Source organism: Fukomys damarensis, unplaced genomic scaffold (genome assembly GCF_012274545.1).
Source record: "Fukomys damarensis isolate Sample0158 unplaced genomic scaffold, DMR_v1.0_HiC HiC_scaffold_35, whole genome shotgun sequence".
Lineage (NCBI taxonomy): Eukaryota > Metazoa > Chordata > Mammalia > Rodentia > Bathyergidae > Fukomys > Fukomys damarensis.
The window spans coordinates 2,866,228-2,884,225 of NW_022900947.1; the positions used below are offsets into that span (position 1 = coordinate 2,866,228).

Sequence of the window (17,998 nt, forward strand, 5' to 3'; positions counted from 1 at the left end):
ACTGTGGAGCCGGAGGGGCTGCGGCCTTGGGGTCCTGGGCGGGGGACAGCGGGGCCCCGCCCGGCTCCCGCCTGTGACGCTCACGTCATGACCAGCGTCTCATCTCCCGGCTCGCTCAGCAGCCCGTCTACGAACACCGAGGTGCCGGTGAAGTTGTGCGTGCTCCATGTGACACCTTCGTCCACGCTGAACCTGCGGGAGGGCCTCAGCTGCACCCCAGCCCCTCCTCCCCTGCGCCCGCCAGAGCCACAGCCAGGTCTCCGGGCCTCAGTGCGTGTCCTGGGCCTGCTCCCCGGCTGCCCCGCTGATACCAGGCACCGCCAGGCCGCGAAGGGCACAGACAGCGCTTCGCAGACCTGAGACGCTGGCTTCCTACCAGCAGCACCTGGCCCCTCTCCACTCACAGCCCAAGCTCCCGCTGCACCCTGGGGAGCCCTGGTGACGCCCAGTCCCACTGCCCGCCCGGCGAGCTGCTCTGGGCGTCCCCTGCTGCTTCCCTCCCACCCGGCCCGTGGCCCACACCCACTTGAGTATCTTCAGGGGGATGGAGGTGTCTTTGATGGCGACAATCACACCGCCGTGGTCTAGATAGAGGATGTGATGCTCCTCCTCGAACACCTGCAGGACAGCGTATGATGGGCAGGGCCAGGCGGAGGCTGGGGAAGTGGGCGTGTGAGGCAAGAACAGCGCAGAACCCCTCTCGCCCACCATGGCCCCTGTAGTCGGTGCCAATCCTTCCATGGCCTCAGGACTCTGCAGGAGAGGCCCATCTTCCACCACCAGCCACTCTGGCTGCTTCCCTGAATGCACCGCAGGACCTCTGCACACCCTATTTCCCTGCCTGCCAACCTCAGGACCTCCACACATGCTGTATCCCCACCTGCCAAGTTCTTCCCCAGACAATTCCACCCTGTTAGCAGCCTCACTGTGATACCCCACTGCTCACAGGAACTCTCCTGTGCACAGTTTTGGCTGAGCAAAGAAGACAGGTCCCTTAGAATGGGGCAGAGCCAGGGGATGAGTCTCAGGGTCCTGCTCCCTCCCTCCCTCCCTCCCTCTTTACTGGGGAGGGGTCTTTAGGTCAGGCCGAATGTCCCAGGCAGATGTGAGAACAGGCCATGGCTGAACCCCACTCTGTGGGCCTGTTAGGAGTCCTCAAGCTAAGGGCACCACCCGCCCCTGGGAGGGAAAGTGGCCATGGACCCTGTATGCTGAGACAGCTATGGGGAGGCTCCCCCAGAGCCTGGGCAGCCCAGGGCAAGTTCCAGAAGCTTCCTTGTGTGGGCATGGATGCAGATGGTGAGGGGTCCGGGCTGGGCCCCTTGCAGGAGGTGCTCTCCCCTTCCACCCCACGAAGAGCGGGGCTCCCTTCTGGAGACTGAGCGGGCTCTGGCAGAAGGGCCGACCTGCCTATCCCGCGCCAAGGCTGCCTCTCAGGACCACCTCCACCTCACAGGGGCCTAACCTGCTCTCCCAGGGTCCCCCCAAGGGTGACGGGGCTCCCAGTGGGGCCCTCAGCCCCCCACCCCTCCCCAGGACAGCGTGGAGGGCTTTGGTCACGGCCACCATGGGGAAGACAGAAGGGGCGCCTCGAGCTGTTGCCCGAAGAGCACCGCTCTGCCTCGCTTGGGGTCTCTGGGACTGGGCCCTGCCAGTACCAGAGCTGTGGTTCTCTATGCTTTGATGGCCCCCAGCACCAGGGCCCATCTCTGGGCCAACGCGTCCCCTGTCCCCGGCCCGAGTCCCTACGGGCCCAGGGTTCACCGGCTCCGGGCTCCCACTGTCCCCAGTCACAGGCCGAGTGTATAAAGGCTCCGCCCACGCTTTGAGGTGCGCCAGGCCCAGTCCTTACCCCCTGCCGTTCTCCAGGTGCCACGTGTCCCCATGTGGGCGCTGCGCCTGCGTGCTGCCCCGTGTGCTACCCTGCAGCCCCCTGGGCCCTTGTCTTCCTGCTCTTCCTCTCAGTGAGTGCTGGAAGGGCGCTGCGTGCGTGCTGCCCCGTGTGCTACCCTGCAGCCCCCTGGGCCCTTGTCTTCCTGCTCTTCCTCTCAGTGAGTGCTGGACGCAGTATGAACACCCTGCCCCACACACGCACACACGCACACCCTGGTCGGCACACACGGACACCCTGCCCCTCCTGCACCCCCAGCCTAGCTCTGTTGTCCCACCGGGGAGGGCGACAGCTGCAGCCTCATCCCAGTCCGTGAAGCCGGACTCTGCCCAGGGCTGCCGGCCATGGACGGGTGCTGACCTTTAAGGCCTGGGTGCCTCTGTTTTAGTGAAATATAAATATTATCATACCATAAATCGCTTTTGCCCTTTTCAAAATGCCTTGTTTCCTGCATGTGATTAAAAATGGCGAGGCCTTAAGCTGAGGTGGCCAGTGGACCTTGCATATCGGGGATAGATGTTTGTCCAGTGTCACCTTCCCCACGAGGTGCCGCACCTGGCCACCCCATGGGCCGGACTGAAATGGCTGCTGCCGTGTGCAGAGCCCAGGTAGCCCCACTCCACCTGCACCCCAAAAAGAGCCGGCAGCCAAGGCAGGGCAAGGGCTGTGCTGGGGACCAGGGGTCCTGGAGCTGCCCTGGCCAGGGCCGCCTGGACTGACTCTTTCTTTCTTGGCCTTGCTGGTCTGACTCTGACACCCACCCCGTCCCACACGCATCCTTCTCCCTTCCTCACCTTGGCCACACTGTGACTTTGGATCCCATCCCTGATGTCCTCCAGGGCCCAACCCAGACTCCCCTTGGACCCCAGACCTGCCCTTCTCCCCTTTTCCACTGCCCATGCGTCCTGTGCACCTAACTACCGCCTGCAGGAGCCATCACCTGCAGGCCCCGGGACACCAGTCTTGGGCCACAGAGGACATGGGGGAACTGAGCGCTCTGGGGCCACTTGGCTGGGCCAGGCAGGTGACAGGACAGGTGCGCACCGCCTTACCTGCCGCCAGGTGCGCCCACAATCCGCTGTGATGTACATCTCCTCCTTGTACTCCACCAGCTGCGAGCCTAGGTTACCTAGCCACAGGAAGAGGTTGTTGCTCTTGGGGTCCACTGCTCCCCCTTCACCAAGCAGAGCCAGGCAGTATGCAAGTTGCCTGTGTCCCGGTCCCAGCTCCACCACCAGACCCTCCTGTCAGTGTCCCTGCCATCCTCTCCTGATGTGGACCTGCTGTGGTTCCTGAGCTCGGGCCCAGGTCCCTCCATCCACCCATACACCCCCCCGATCCATCCACCATCCACTTCTTCAGTTCCTCCACTCAGGCACCCATCCCGCATGTACCCAGCACGTCCTGAGCTCTCTGCCCTGCCCTGTGCTGAGCCCTGGGAATCTGAGCTGCATGCGCCCCACTCTGCTCCCTGGCAGCTCCCCGCCAGTGGGGTAAAGGTGGCCACTCAGAGCCGGGATGGTGGACCTGCAAGGACAGTGGCCAAGGAGGGACTGAGGCAGGATGTGACCTTGTGCTGAGCCCAGGGAGACAACTGAGAGCTGGCGGGGGGCGAAGGCTGCGGGGAAGGGGGTGAAAGTGTGTGGGGTCTGCAGACGCCAGATATGGGCGCTGCTATCCCAGCCCCTAGCAGCAGCCTCGCTGTGTGTCAGGCCTGCTCGGCCCCTGCAGGGCAGAGGAGGAACCTGATCCTGCTCGGGGACCCCCACCCTCTTCCTTCCACAGGCTCACCTGGCCAGGTGCGAAGAGCAGGTGCCTGGCCAGGAGGAGGAAGGGCCCAGTGGGGTTTGGATGCAGCACCCCGTCCAGGCAGGGAGTGGGGGTGGGGGCTGCATGGAGGCCCCACAGCAGTGGACAGGGCCAACTTCCTGTCACGGATGCGCAAAGCCTTTCGGGAGCTGGAACACTCACTTCCGGCTTCAAAGCCCTCCAAGGAGCGGTGATGCTGACGCCGTGCCTTTGGTATTTTGGTTAAGAATTTGTGTTCCAGCCAATCATGACAGCGGCTGTAGATGCACCGTCCCAGTGTGGTTCATACCTGGATGCCCCCGCTAAAGCTGCACGTGTTCAGAGGTGGGGCTTGGGGAGGGTAACTGGGTCACAGGGCCGGCAGTGAGCTCAGCGTAAAGAGGCGGTCCCTGGGGGAGAGGCGGTCCCTGGGGCGTGGCCTAGAAGGCTCCACCCCTCCCAGCTCCTCCCCTCTGCTTCCTGTTCCCCATGAGGTTACCAGCTCTCCTCCTCAGGGCCCTTCCACCGTGCCACTCAGGCTTCCCCATGAGAGTTACATCTTGGAGAAACTGAGGCGCTGCCCTCTGACAAACACACTGTGGTCCCAGGCCCCTACCTGGCCGCTCATTTCCCTCTGTGCAAGGAGCTCCTCTGGAGAGGATGGAGCTCCAGGTTGGAGCCGACGCTGACCTTGGAGCAGGCCCCTCCTCAACTATAAACACCCGTCCGCCTTCCTGAGTCTGCTCGCCCTGTCCTCCCTGCATGGCCACTCGCTCGTCCCAGACATCCCTGGAGGGCCTGCCGGGGGCCGGGCCAAGCTCACGCTGGGAGGTGGTGTGGCATGGATGTGCCATTCGCGCAGAGTCAGGGTCCAACCCCACCACCTTCGCCGTAGCCACCCAGCCACCCTCTTCTGCTGCAGCTGAGGCTGGGCCCGCAGAGCAATGGTTCAGCCGCCCAGGAGCTCGGGCCTTGCCTCGGTGCCCTTGTGCTGTGACAGGGCAGAAGGACACGGTCTCTGCCTGCAGGGTGGGCATGCAGAACCCTGCCCGGTGCCCCCTGGACCTGCAGTCCTCCTGCAGGGCCCAGCTTCTGACTCTGAATGACTCTTCTGACCCGCACAGATCTTACTCTATGGGGTTATTTGATCAGTACACGCAGTCATCCCCAGAGTCGGTTCTAGTTTCATGAGAACAAACACATACTGAAACTATATTTTTGTTTTTTAAAAAAATATTCCACCTGCATGCAAGCCTTTCTTTTCACTTTCCTCAGGAATCAACAGCTGTGAGCCATGACCTACGTCATCCACATCCCTCCCGCCCTTGTATCCATTTCCCTACACCTTTTCTTTCACAAGGCGTCCAGGGCCCATGTATCCTCCACCCACCCATCCATCCTCACATCCACGCATCCTTTCTTCCTTCCACTCAGCCAGTGCACACCCCATGTCCACGGGGCACCCTGCATTCTCCTCCTCAGGGTTCTCCTGAGGCGCCATCCCCCATGGACACACCGTGGTCCCGGGCCCCTGCCTGACTGCCCATTTCCCGCTGTGCAGGAGGCTCCCCTGGGCCACTGCACCCACCTGCGCCCATGATGAGTCCGGGGGCGGTGTCCTTGGTGTGCACGGTGCCCGACACGTAGGGGTTGTCTGCCCAGCGCAGGTGCAGGTGCAGGTGGCAATCAGGCTGTGAGGAGAGGCGGGGTCAGCACGAGAGGAGGGGCCACCCCACCTGGGTGCTCTGGGCCAGGGGCGCTGTGGAGGAGAGGACAGGGCGGGAGCAGGAGCTGCCGACCACTAGGCAGGGCGGCTCAGGGACCAGCCCAGCAGCCAGATCGGTGTCAGGTAATGAATGCGCCCTGCCACAGCTGGGGTCTGCCTGGCCGCAGCTGCTCCGAGGGAGAACCCTGCACCTGGGTCCCGACAAGGCGACTTCCCAATGGGGCCTCAGGGAGGCTGGGCCAGAGGACGTGGCTCCCAGGTCCTGCACAGCCCAGCCTCCATGCCATCCCTCTGTCCCTCCGGGCTGGGCTGTGCTCGGTGGTGAGTGCTTGTCTAGTGTTCACGAGACCCTGGATCCATCCCCAGCACCGCACAATAAATATAAACAGCCCTGGCCCAGTTACACCATCACCAGGGCTCCCTGTGTGACCACAGGTGTCGGGGGCCAGGGGGCACCTGTGGGACACCCCAGTCCCCTCTATTGTCTGAGGGACACGGGGGTGAGCAAGGCCCTGGCATCCCAGGTGGCCACATGGCCTTGGGACAGAACCCAAGCTCTGCACCTTGGTTTCTGACCCTGCATGATGGGTGGGGACCCCCACTGCCAGGGTCGTGGCTGGCACCGCACAGCAGAGTAGAGTTGGGGTCCAGCCTACCTCAGGACCATTCAACGGCCTGCTTAGGAAAGGTAAGTGTTTCCTCTGCCCTCTTTCCAATGTACCATCTAGGAAAATCCTCTCTAGCTTACAAATACCCTAAAACCGGGCACCCAAAGATCTCCATCCTTTAGGAGGTACCACTAATTTTCTGGATACCCAGGGCCTCAGCTTCCTCATCTGCAGAATGGAATCAGTGGTGCCCGCTCCCCACACCTGCTGGGGAGCTATTCCGGAACCCCAACAATCAGTGCCTCTGTAGCTTTTCTTCTGGTCATGGCCCTAGCATGCTTTCTTCAGGCTGTCCTGAGGTGGAAATGATACATGTGAGCCAGGCATAGTGTCGGATGCTCGCTACCTCAGAACTGGGGAGGCTGAGGCAGGAAGAATGCTTCAAATTGGAGGCCAGCCTGGGCAACACTGTGGGTTCAAGGCCAGCCTGAACCGCATAGCAAAGCTTTGTCTCAACAAAACAAAATGAGAAAAAATAAGGAAAGGAGGAATGAAACCATTCGGAACATTGGGTACAGGTCTAGGCCAGGGGGTGACCCCAGGGTTACAGAACGTCCTAGCTGCACGACTGTCCATTCATGTGGAATGCCCAGGAGGGGACACCTACCCAGACAGGAAATGGATGACTGGCTGAGTCAGGGTTGGGGTCGGGGGGCAGGGGTCGGGGGTCAGGGGGCGGGGGGCAGGGGGTGACTGGAAAAGGCCAGGGTTTGTTTCTGGGGTGACAAAGATGGTCTAGAGTGGACTATGGGTGATGGCTGTGCCTGCTCCTCAGCCCACTGTGCGGCATGTGAGTGACTTGTCAGGAGAGCTGCCAGCCAGGCGAAGACAAGGCAGAGAGAAGGGGCTGAACTTCGGAAGGCCCAGCAGATTCCAGGTGACTGGGGAGGGGCCTGGCACCGCCCCTGGTAACTGGAGGACCCTCAGGCAGAAGATTGCAGGGCCCAGGCGGGCACAGGACCATGGTCGCTGGATCACCCGGTCCAGGACTGAATGAGGACACACTGGCCCCAGCTTGCATGCCCGATGGCGGGGAAGGGGCCTCCCGATCCAGGCAGGGCCCGGTGGGTGGAGGGCAGCCTGGCAGATGGGCGTGGGATACCCCAAGAAGGGAGTCAGACATCATGAAGCCTTAACCCCAGGCAGACGGGGGCCCTGAGGCTGTTGGGGCAAAGGCAGGAGACCCGAGAGTGTGGCTGCACTTGGTGCTGTGAGGCCCCTGAGGGAGCTGCCCCATCCCTCAGGCTGGGCAGGCTGGAGGTGGGCGGTGAGGGCCGAGGCCACGGTTACCCCTTCTGCACCCAACAGCTGGTGGTTGCTCTGCAGAAGTGCCCACCACGTGCTCCCAACATCAGCAGGACGGAGGGCCCACCACTCAGAGGCCTCGGCTCCCTCGTCTGCTGGGCCTGAGAGACCCAGCCAGGCCCCAGCACAGGGTTCCAGCCTGGCCTGGGTGTTAGCAGGGTCAGAGCCTTTCCCCATGCGAGCCTATAGCAGGCCTGATCCTGCCACTCTCTTAGTAGTGCCCTTGTGTCCCCACAGCTGAGGGAGGCACGCTGCCAACCGCATGAAGGGCAGAAGAAGGTGGGGGCCCAGGAGGAGGGTAGGAACAAGGGCCCAGGATGCCTGGAGCAGCAGGTCTCAGCGAGGACTCAGCTTGTGGGCTGAGAGGCCGCCCAGGGAGCCCACTCACTGCTCCTGCCAGCCCTGTGTGCATGTGCAAGAGCGTGTGTGTGTGTGTGTGTGTGTGTGTGTGTGTGTGTGTGTGTGGCCACACTCAGCCTTACTTCCCTTTGCCTAACTCCTGAGTTTCCTGAGTATTCCACCCGAAGCAGTTATCACCTTTAGGACAAGAAACCAGCCTGCAGCACGGCTCCTCCTGACCTCAGAGTGCTGGGCACCGCCACACCACAGCCCTGAGGTGGCCCCTGTCCTGTCCTGAGTTTCCCAGGAGTAGGAGGCTCCCTGCTGTGCCTGCTTGAGGCCACACCTTGGCTGCCTAGCTCTGAATCTTAGTATTTTAAGGCAGGATATAAATCTCACCTCCTCGCTGAGCTGCATAACTGCAGACAAGAATCTGTTCTTGGAAGAAACTTGCTTTCAGGTTAATATGCTTAACTATGCCAACTATGGTAGGATCAGCAGCCCCTGCACAGCAGGTCTGCGCTCTGGGGCTTTCTGCGCTACAGTAATGAGCCCCACGCCATGGGCAGGGGCTGGACTGCCTGGTGTCCACCTAAGTGGCAGGATGGGGGTCTGTGCAGAGCCGTCCTGAGCTGGGAGTGGAGCTGTCAGAGCCCAGGCCAATTCCGAGGGCTCCCAGCCCCAGGCTCAGGCCTGCGTCAGACAGGGAGGGCCTGGCTCGCCGATGGTTCCCACAGGCCGAAGGGATAAGGGCCTCCCTCTCACAGCCCCGCTGGTGCCAGGCAGAATCCCTGCCCACAGAGGGGTCTCCCGAGTGCTTCCCGCTGTACCCCGAGTGCCAGGCGCATGGCCCGGCATACACAGCATGGATGTGCTACCAGCTGTCTGTCTGGAAAGCCTGTAAAACAGGGACAGTTCTTTCTGTTTTGCACACAAGGAAACTGCTGCAGAGCAATGAGTAGGTTCAGGTGTCCCCAGAGTGTGGTCCCTGGCTGTGGCCACTGGAGTGAAACACAGAGAAGCACAGATGTCCAGGAAGACTTCTCCAGTGGACTTGTGGGTGGGGTTCTCAGGTCTCAGTAGGAGTTTGCCAGAGAAAGGGAATGGACATGCTAGGCTTCTGGGAGGGAGGAGGAAGGGGAATGAGTCCAAAAAGGACTTCTCGTGTCCTCTGCTCTCTATCAGGGACTATGCCAAGCTCTACTCTGCTACTGAGAGTTTAGTCACCTCCCTCCCTTCTCAGTGGGCTCAGAGGCACAGGGGGCCCGGCCCGGCTTACATGGTCAGCTGGGAGCTGAGCCTGCTGCTCTGTGTAGCTCCGGACTGGCTCATGAGTGCCCAGCACTGGGCAGGGCTCCAGGGTGCTGGTAGTGAGCTCCCAGGGGCAGTAGGGGACAGTGACCCCTCAGAAGTCACTCAGCCTGCTCACCCCTGGTCCCTGCTGGTTACTGGGCATCACCTCATGCTGGGGACCAGCAGCCTTGGAGTGGTCTCCATCCTCACCAGCAGGGATCCCTAGGCCCCCTGGGCACACAGGGTTCAGGAGCCCCAGCTCGCTTGGGAGCCACCGCCCCCCCCAGAGAGCCGGGGGCTCCAGTGCCTGCCCACAGGAAGGGCGCCCAGAGAGAGGCCCAGCTTTGGGGTGGTGACGCCACCCAAGGCACATGGCTTCCCTGGGCATGGTGTTGCCCGGGCCCCCAACCCTGGGCATCAGGAGGGTGAAGCCATCCAGCCCCAGTCTGGGAAGAGTCCTGCCTGTCCCCATCCGCCCTCTTGCTCCTCTGCTGACCCTGGGGGAGGCATCTGTCCACGCAGGTCCCCAGAGGAGGTGGCAGAGAGATGCTGACCTAGGCAGTGACTCCAGACCCGTGGGCTGGCAGGGCTGGGACAGCAGGACCACCCACCAAGCCCTGCGGACCTAGGTCCTTTACCCCAGCAGTCTGTAGCCATGCTGGCTATACACGACCCCCACCCCCGGTACCCTGACCTGTGCCAGGCAGTTTGCAGCCATGCAGCTGGGCAGCTCGATACTCACGGGCTGGCAGTTGGTGGGCTTGCCGTTCATGTCGCTGCTGGGTGGCCTCAGGAAGTCCCAGTTGTGGCCCTTGTTGTACGTGATGAGGGTCATCACCTTCCCATCAACCTTCCGGTTCGCCAGAAAGACCCCTTTCACCCCTCTGACCTGGCAGAGGGCACAGAAGGACTGTGAGCTGCCACCTGGGGCTCTTGGGGACCCCCCAGGGCTCTGCACGCAGCCCGTGTGCAGCACCGAGCTGCTGCCAGGACCTCTGGCCGTGGATGGTGAGGACAACCCGGGTCCCCTGACCTGCCCTCACCCCAGGACCACACCATTCCCACCAGAACAGGCCCAGGACCAGGGGATGGGGTCTGTGCAGACCAGCACACTGTGTATGGCCCTGTGTCCCCTCTGCTGGTCCACTTCTCTGGGGTCCTATGAAGCTCATGGAGGTGACCCACATGCGTCCAGGGCACGAGCAAGGGTGGGTAATTTGACGAGCTCCTCAGTGAGCCTTCATTGCATGGACGACTTAGACCACATTTCGTGAGACGGGCTCATGTGGTGGGACAGGCACATGAAGCCCCCGTACCTCACACCTTGGAGGGCAGAGGCTGCCTCTGTGCACCCCATACCCCATGTGCTATTGTTTCTCAAAAGTGCTCCAGGAAACCAAGGCCCAGAGGCTTCTGTGATTTATGCAGAGAATCCTAAGCAGAGGTCATGGTTGCACCGGTAGAAATAAGTCACCAGTGCCCTCAGGTGCAGGACCAGGCTCAGTGAGTGACGTCTTGCACGTGTCTCACAGCTCCAGGAGGCTGGTTCTTTTCCTGCGTCCCATGTGCAGCGCTGTAAAGTCCTGGCTCATGGGTAGCACACCACTGGGGGCGCCCACGTAGAAGGGCAGATGAACAGACAGATGGATGGGTAGGTGAATTGACGGGGGCGGATGGATGAGTGGATGAAGGGGGAGCAGACGGATGGATGAGTAGATAGAACGGGGCGGATGCTGCGTGGTGAGTAGATGGATGGATGGTGTCTTAGTTTCCTGCTGCTACCGTTTCAGATCGTCACAGACTCAGTGGCTTTAACACATTTGTATTGTTTGATGGTTTTGGAGGTCAGCAGGCTGACACAGCGCTCTGGCCTGGTACAAGAGTCCCAGTACAAGTGTTCCTTTCCGGAGGCTTCTGGGAGGACGCATTTCTCCCTTCTTCCAGCTCGCGGAGGCTGCCCCCGATCTCTGGCTCCCAGATCCTCTCCTTCCTCTTCTGAACCAGCGACACCGCGTCCCCTTCGTCACATCCTTTTGTCTGATCCTCTTCTTCTGCTTCCCTCTCCCACTCTGAAGGACCCTCGTGGCCCCGTCGGCCCATTCAGAAAATCCACGGTCATCTTCCCACTGGCCTCAAATCCACCTGCAGCCTCCGTGCCCCTGGGTGTCGTGTGTCACAATACTGCTCTGGGAATCAGGAAGTGGACGCCCGGGGGGCATTGTTCAGCCCAGCACAGTTGCCCAGGGTCCCCAAAGCTCTGCTCTCAGGAGAGCATTCACTCAAAGTCACGGCCCCATCGTAACTTTGTCAGGCCTAATGTTCCAAACCCGCTTCTAAACCAAGTGGGGGAGCGCTAGGTGCGAGCCAGCTGTGCGTCCGAGACACTGGAAAACAGGTCACCTGCTTCCGTAGGGCGGTGGTGGGAGGCACCCCAGGGGTCGCAGCAGGAGCCACAGCGTTTCCCCTGACACTCGTGGGTCTGACCACCTCAGTCCTCTCCGGCCCAGGCCCGGGGGCTTCTCAGCGGGTGTCCTTGAGGTCACAGCAGTTCTCCCCTGTGACAGGCTCTTCCCCCTGTCCTGGTGACCCCATCTCAATTCTGTGGCTTCTGCTGCGGTCACCCTGCTTCTTCTCGAGGCTCCTGGGGACTGAGGATCCCAACACCTCGTCTTTCTGAGGTGTCTCACAGATGTGACAGCTGCACCCTGCACTCTCTCTGTAGCCCCCGCTCTCCTGAGAGCGAATCTCCCTGCTGTGCCTCCCATGAGGAATGCAGGGTCCTTCTGAACAGTCCTGCCTGCGTCTCCCTGGCCCTCTCTTCTAAGGAACCCAGGTCACACCCCATTCATCCGCCTCGTCCTCGGTGAATCTCCGCAGACACCTGTGGGCACCCGCCTCCTCCCCTCCGGGCAGGACCCCTCCTTTCCCAGCGGCAGATTCCCACTTCCTTCTGTGTCTCACTAAGGCTGCCTTTCAGGCCCATTTTCCAACAATCTGTCCAAGGCAATCTGGGGTTTTTCTATCACGTGCTCACAATTCTTCAGCCTCTGCCAATTTAAAAGTCAATTGCACCTGTACCAAGATCTGTGCTAGCGGCGCCTTCCTTCTGAGTGCCCACAACAGCTGCTGTAACAACTCACCGTGAACTCTGGGGTACCAGCGGCAAGCACTTGTCTCCCTGTGGCTCTGGAGGAGCCCCACGTGTCCCTACAGCTCAGCCCACAGCACCAGGAGGTCCCTGCCTCGGCTTCCCTGTCCACACCTCCTGATCCCTTCCGCTCCCCCTCTGCGCCCCAGCCCCTCCAAGAGCATGCTGGGCCCAGACGATCTCTCCGGGTGAGGCCAGGTCTCCCCTGTGGCTCCCACAAACTGGGGCCTCAAGCCACAGACGCTCAGCCGACTCCCAGGGCCCTGGTGGCCCAGGCTGAGGCTGCATGGCTCCAGGCCCCCCAGGACCCTCGGCCTCCTTGGTGACCACCACCTCGTCAGTCTCTGTCTGGACCCTGACCGCCGGACTCAGGGGACCCGGGAAGTCGGGTGAGCCTAGCCGAGTCTGCTCCCCATGGAGTCCCTGGGTAGCGCCTGGGGTGAGGACGGGGACATTTTCTTTAGGGGCTGTGGCTCAGATCACTTTTGTGCTGTCTCCCAGCTGCACCATGGCAGCAGAGGGGGCGCCTGACCCCAGCTCCAGCATGGACGGAACCTCCAGCCCCGGACCTCACAGCCAGCCCACCAAGGCTGCGCTTGCTGGCAGCTCGGGCCCAGAACATCTGTCCTGATCCCCACACAGCGGTCCCTGCGAAGGCCACAGAGCCGGCCGGTGCCCCCACCCCCTGTGCCACATGCCACTGCCGAGCCAGCCCTTCCCATGATTACCCTGACACCAGGGAAGGCAGCGCCATGGAAACCCAGGGCCAGGGTGCGGGTCTGTGTGCAGTTGGGGGAGGCCCCGGAGTCCTCACAGCAGCCCCAACAGGCAGGCACTGCACAGAAAGGTTAAGAACCCACCTCAGGCCACACAGCAACACACCAGAGCTTAGAAACGGACCCTGGCAGGCCAAGTCCAGAGTTGCACCTGGCAGCACCTCCTCCATCCTCGTGGGGAGGAGCTCAGAGAGGCAGGGTCCCTGCTGAGGGCTCCCAGCCGGTCTGTGCCACAGCTGCCCCCAGCCACATGGGCTTCTCACAGCCCCTGCTGTTGCTGTGGGCTCTGCGTAGGTCTGTGCTTCTGTGCACATGCTGTTCCCTGCTCCTCGCCTGGCCGCCACTGTCTGCAGCCTCCTCCTGGAAGCCCTCCCCAACTCCCACCCCAGCTGTGTCCTGAGGCACCCACACTGGGGCAGGTGCTGGAGGGGATGCGCCTGCGTGTCTGTCCCTGTGGCATTGAGACGGCACGTCACACGTTCCATGGGCAGAGCAGGCCGCACCACACCCTCCATCACCCGCCCCTCCCTGTCTCGCGGTGGCAGGGGCGGCAGGGGTCCAGGGCTCGGTGGCCCCGCAGAGCCTGCAGGTCCAGGGATGATGCCACAAGCAGTGGGGGTTCTGGTTCCCCTCTCTGGCTGCCTGGGGAGGTCGTCTGCCCACCCTGAGCCTCAGTTTCCCCAACTGTATGTGGGTTACAGGACAGAGGGAAGCAGGAGCCAGGACACAGATGGGTTAGGGAGGCACAGGCCCACCTCGAGGATGTCGATGACCACGCTCTCCTCCGCCTGCCGCGAGCTGCGCACGTCCTCCAGCACCAGCGCGTAGTGCACACCGCGCGGGTCCGACTGGTACAGGTTGTAGGTGTCAGTCTGGTACCACTCCTGCACCGCCACGAACACCTGGCTCTCATCCGTGCTGATCACCTGCAGGTCCTGGGGACAGGGCACGGCGTCAGTGGGCTGACGGTGCAGCCCCTGCTCCCTGCTGAGATCCGCACCCAGCTCCCCACATCGGCAGGGCAGCCTTGGGGGTGTGTGGCCCCAACCTCTGTGTGTGCTTCTGATATGTGCGGGGTTCAGACGCTGCACAGCAGGCCAAGCAGACCCAAAGGGTTCTTCAGGAAAAGAATGGGATGCTGCAAAGCAAAGCCCCCACCGTACACCCCATTAGGGCAGGACGGGCTGAGGTGTGGAGAGGTGCAGGGCTGGGGTCCCATCTGAGACGGGCAGACTCGAGTGGGAGTTGCTGCTTCCGTCCACCACCTCCGCTCCCGTCCCTGAGTGAGCCTCAGCCTCGAGCCACTACGGCCTGGGACCGCAGGGGGCGAGACAGGAAGTGACTCCAGGGCTCACCGGTACGGCTCTCCTTTGCCAGCCAGTGCCGATCAATGCCTGCACCACTCGGGCTCTGCCCCTGGCAAGTACTCTATGGTCTGGGACACGGTGTCTACTGCGGAGGGACTGCAGAGAGGCCTGAGATTACAGTGTAAAGCCCGTCATGTTTGGGCTTTCTCCTGAGCGTGATTCACACTCTCCTCCCGGCGGGTTCATAGCCTGCCATTCCCCTTAGAAGGCGAGCATTTTCCTCTGCCATGAGAATCCTTTATCAGCGCCGCTGTAACGGCTGAGTGACGTGATGTTTGTGGCCCACTGTGTTTCGGGAACAATTTCCCTCCCGGCAGCCCCTTGGACTGTCCCCCGTTCCTGCGAGACAGTTCCGGGACAGAGTCCCTGCCCTTCTGCTTGTTTCTTCCCTATGCGTGCTGAGAAGGGAACCTGTCATACTGGAGACTACGAACATTTTAAAGCCCCTTCTTGCCTGCTGTTAAACTGCTATCCTGAGAGTTGGTATTACTCCTCCCTACCAGCAGGGTTAGCGCCGCTCCCTTTCAGGCCTCCATGATTGAGGTGGGCTCTTTACATCCTTGCCCATCAGAGCCAGGCGTAATGGTACACATCTGCAACCCCAGCACTCTGGGAGGCTGAGGCAGGAGGACCTCAAGTGTGAGCCCATCCTGGGCAATTTAGGGACACCCTGTCTCAAAATATAAAAAGGTCTAGGGGTGTAGATCAGTGAGGAGGCCCCGGGTTCAAACCCCAGTGCTGCAAAATAATAAATAATAAGTAAATAAATGCAGTCCTTCTTGATTACAGAGTTATAAAAACTATGGAAATTTTTCATAAAATTGCACTTACTATCTTCATTTTTTTTAAAGAAAGGAAATAAAATTTTTAAAATGTTTTCGTGGCTCCTCCCTGGGGGAGGCACAGTGACTTCCTAAATACCCGCATACGCTTGGCTGCGATGGAACATCCTCGTCCTTAAATACCTGGCTTCCAGAAGGGGGCTGACACGGAGAGGGCAGGCTGCGGCCCTCTAAGCCCCTGGACACCCCATGGCAGTCAGCACACAGGGCCAGTGGGTCTGGGGACCAGGTCCCTGTGCCACCCGTGCTGTGCCAGCCATACAGCTGGCAGCGTGAGGTGAGGAGGGGATGGGCGGCTGCTCCTGGTAGGAGCTGAAGGCCCTGGAATGTGCTAGCCTGTCCTCACCTTCCTGGAAACGGAGGTGCAGGCCTGAGGACAGACCGGAGCCACGAAGGACGGGCATGCGGGCTCTGCACGCGACAGTCTTCCCAGACCTCACGCACGCCTCCCTTCTGTGGTACAGATTTTACGTTTACTTTGAATACGTTTTTACAAAGATACAAATATTTTACTTTAAAGCAAAATTGTACTTATCTTAGTCTCACAAATGCTTTCATATGGTTCATAGTTTTTTGGACTTTTCTCCTCCTTTGTTTATAGCTTTGGATAATTCTTTTCTCTATTATGGAAGCTGGGTTTTTTTTTTTTTGGTATTTTTTTAAAAAACATCATCTCAAGCGAACAAGCATCTGGGCACTAACGAAAGCAGCTTGCTCTTTACAGCTGTCACCAGCGGTAGAACAGGGGGTGGTGTCGTTTACACGGTTTGCTGCAGAAGGAAATGGGAAAGCATGATAAAACTCAGAGCCTGGCCAAGCCGTGTCAGAGCTGGTCTGCCCCAACTTTCAAGAAGCAACAGAGCCACACAAAAACCCACGTCCTGGGCCAGGGATGTAGCTCATTGGTGCCGCCGCCTGCCTCACAAGCACAAGGTCCTAAGTTCGATCCCCAGTACTGGAAAAAAAAAAATCCACATCCTTCATCCACAGAGATCTGGGACTGAAATGAGGCTCCTGCTGCCGCCCACAAGCAGCCCAGTTTCTAGATGCGATCGGCAACTAAAAAGCAAAAAAAGGCCAAAGGAAAAAAGATGATGGGGTGTTTCATGGGGAGGGAACTGGCAGGAGCCTCTAATTCACCATAAAACACCCAAATCCGGTCAGGAAATGTAATTAGCCCACCATGCAAGTGCGGGCGGGAAACAAGGCAGGGGCCGCTCACGAGCAGGCAGCCTCTGGGGTCCCTGGGGCCTAGGGATGGTAGCCTGGCTCAAGGTCACAGGGGTCGTGGCCGGCCACTGCTCCCCAGAACTCCCTGGGAAGCAGCCTGACTGTCAGAGGGGAGCCCGGGGAGCAGGCTGGGTCTGTCCTGACATCCCTCACCGCTGGACACCCAGCTCGGCGGCCTGAAAGGAAACCATCAGCTTTTAGTCTGCTCAGGCAGCCGAACCTGGAGTTCATCTGCCCCTCCCTTTTCCATTCTGTCCCATGCTTTTCAAAGGGTGCTGAACAAGGGGATTGGAGGTGGAGGTCTCTGCCCCAGCAGCAGCTCAGATGTTACAGTCGCAGCCACCAGCTTGCAGGCCCCCAGGGATGCCCTTACTCCACCTCCCCAGGCTCTGTCCCAGGGCCTTTGCTCAGCACGGACCTCAGCCGAACGGCTGGCTTCCCCCTTACTGCTCCCAACCTTGGGGCTGCACAGGCAAGGTGCCCAGCCCTAGATCAGCTGCAGACACACACGTGACACACACGTACAGACACGTATACACAAACCCTCCAGTTCTCTGCCTTTGTGCGGATGTGTGCCTGCCCACAAGTCTCTATCCAGGCCCCATCTGAAGCCCCCAACAGCAGGCACCCGGGTGTCTGAACTTGGCCCGGCCAACTGAGCAGCTCTCACTCGGCTGGAGATAGAGGCCTGCAACGTGCCCTGGGCCTGGGTGCAGCCCCTGTGCTCTGGTTTCTACCTGGTGATGGTCACCAGGCCACACAGCCTCTCTGAGCCTCTCCACAGCCTCTGACAGGGAAACAGCAGGTTGGGGATGCGGGCTGGCCGAGGCAGGGCTCGCCCTGTCCCCACTCGTCTGAGAGGCTGCTGTGTACCAGCCCCAGAGGTGAATGCAGCAGAACCGCCCCCAGGGGCGGAGGAGACCAGGACAGAGGGTTGGGAAGGGGGAGGGGGTGGGGAGAGCAGAGCCCCGGCCAGTGAGCAGGAGGGGAGGCCGGGCAGAGGCCCTGGGCAGGCACAGGCTGGGTGGGCTGGCACAGAGGTGGGAGGGGTTGGGAAATGGCAGGAGGGCAGGGAGCCACCTCAGAGCGGCTTCCTGGGACCCACCGGGAGTCAGACATTAGCCCACGCCAGGTCTGCACCGCTGGGAAAGGCAGCCAGGTGACTCAGCTCACTCATGGCGTGTGGTGCACACGCCCAGGGGGCTCCTGGGACCCTGATCACCGCGTCACTGGCTGTGCGGGTCTGACACCCTGGGCTTCCGATGCTGCGCAGTTCTGTGCAGTTCTGCCCAGACTCACAAATGCCTCCAGACAGAGGGGCTCAGCCAGGCCGCTCACTGGCCGGAGTCAGAGCTCAGACCAAGCCCTCAGTCCCACCCCCAATTCCTAGGCCTAAAACTCGGTGCCTGGGCTCCCCTTCCAGCCATGCCCGCCTGAGGGAGGATCTGTCAAACGAGCCATCAATCCTGCTACGACGCGGTGTCCACTCCCTTTGCTTAGGACACGACCCCAACCCAGTCACAGAGCAGAGGCTGAGGGCAGAGCGGCCGTGGGCAGCGTGGTCACAGCCGTCCCTGCCCCTCCTGACCTGCAGCCTGAGCACCTGCGACCCTGAGTCTACTGCC

General features: G+C 60.9%; 1 protein-coding gene across 1 annotated transcript in view; it reads right to left on the reverse strand.

Annotated features, from left to right (window-relative positions):
* The window catches only part of Sorcs2 (sortilin related VPS10 domain containing receptor 2), a gene marked incomplete at its 5' end in the record, with an annotated part of 302,786 nt that overhangs the window by 17,025 nt on the left and 267,763 nt on the right, over positions 1 to 17,998 (reverse strand). The window contains 6 exons of the mRNA XM_019210263.1: positions 85 to 192; positions 527 to 618; positions 2,944 to 3,020; positions 5,268 to 5,370; positions 9,753 to 9,899; positions 13,690 to 13,869. Coding sequence (XP_019065808.1) covers positions 85 to 192; positions 527 to 618; positions 2,944 to 3,020; positions 5,268 to 5,370; positions 9,753 to 9,899; positions 13,690 to 13,869 — 707 coding nt within the window. The remainder of the gene's footprint in view (positions 1 to 84; positions 193 to 526; positions 619 to 2,943; positions 3,021 to 5,267; positions 5,371 to 9,752; positions 9,900 to 13,689; positions 13,870 to 17,998) is intronic.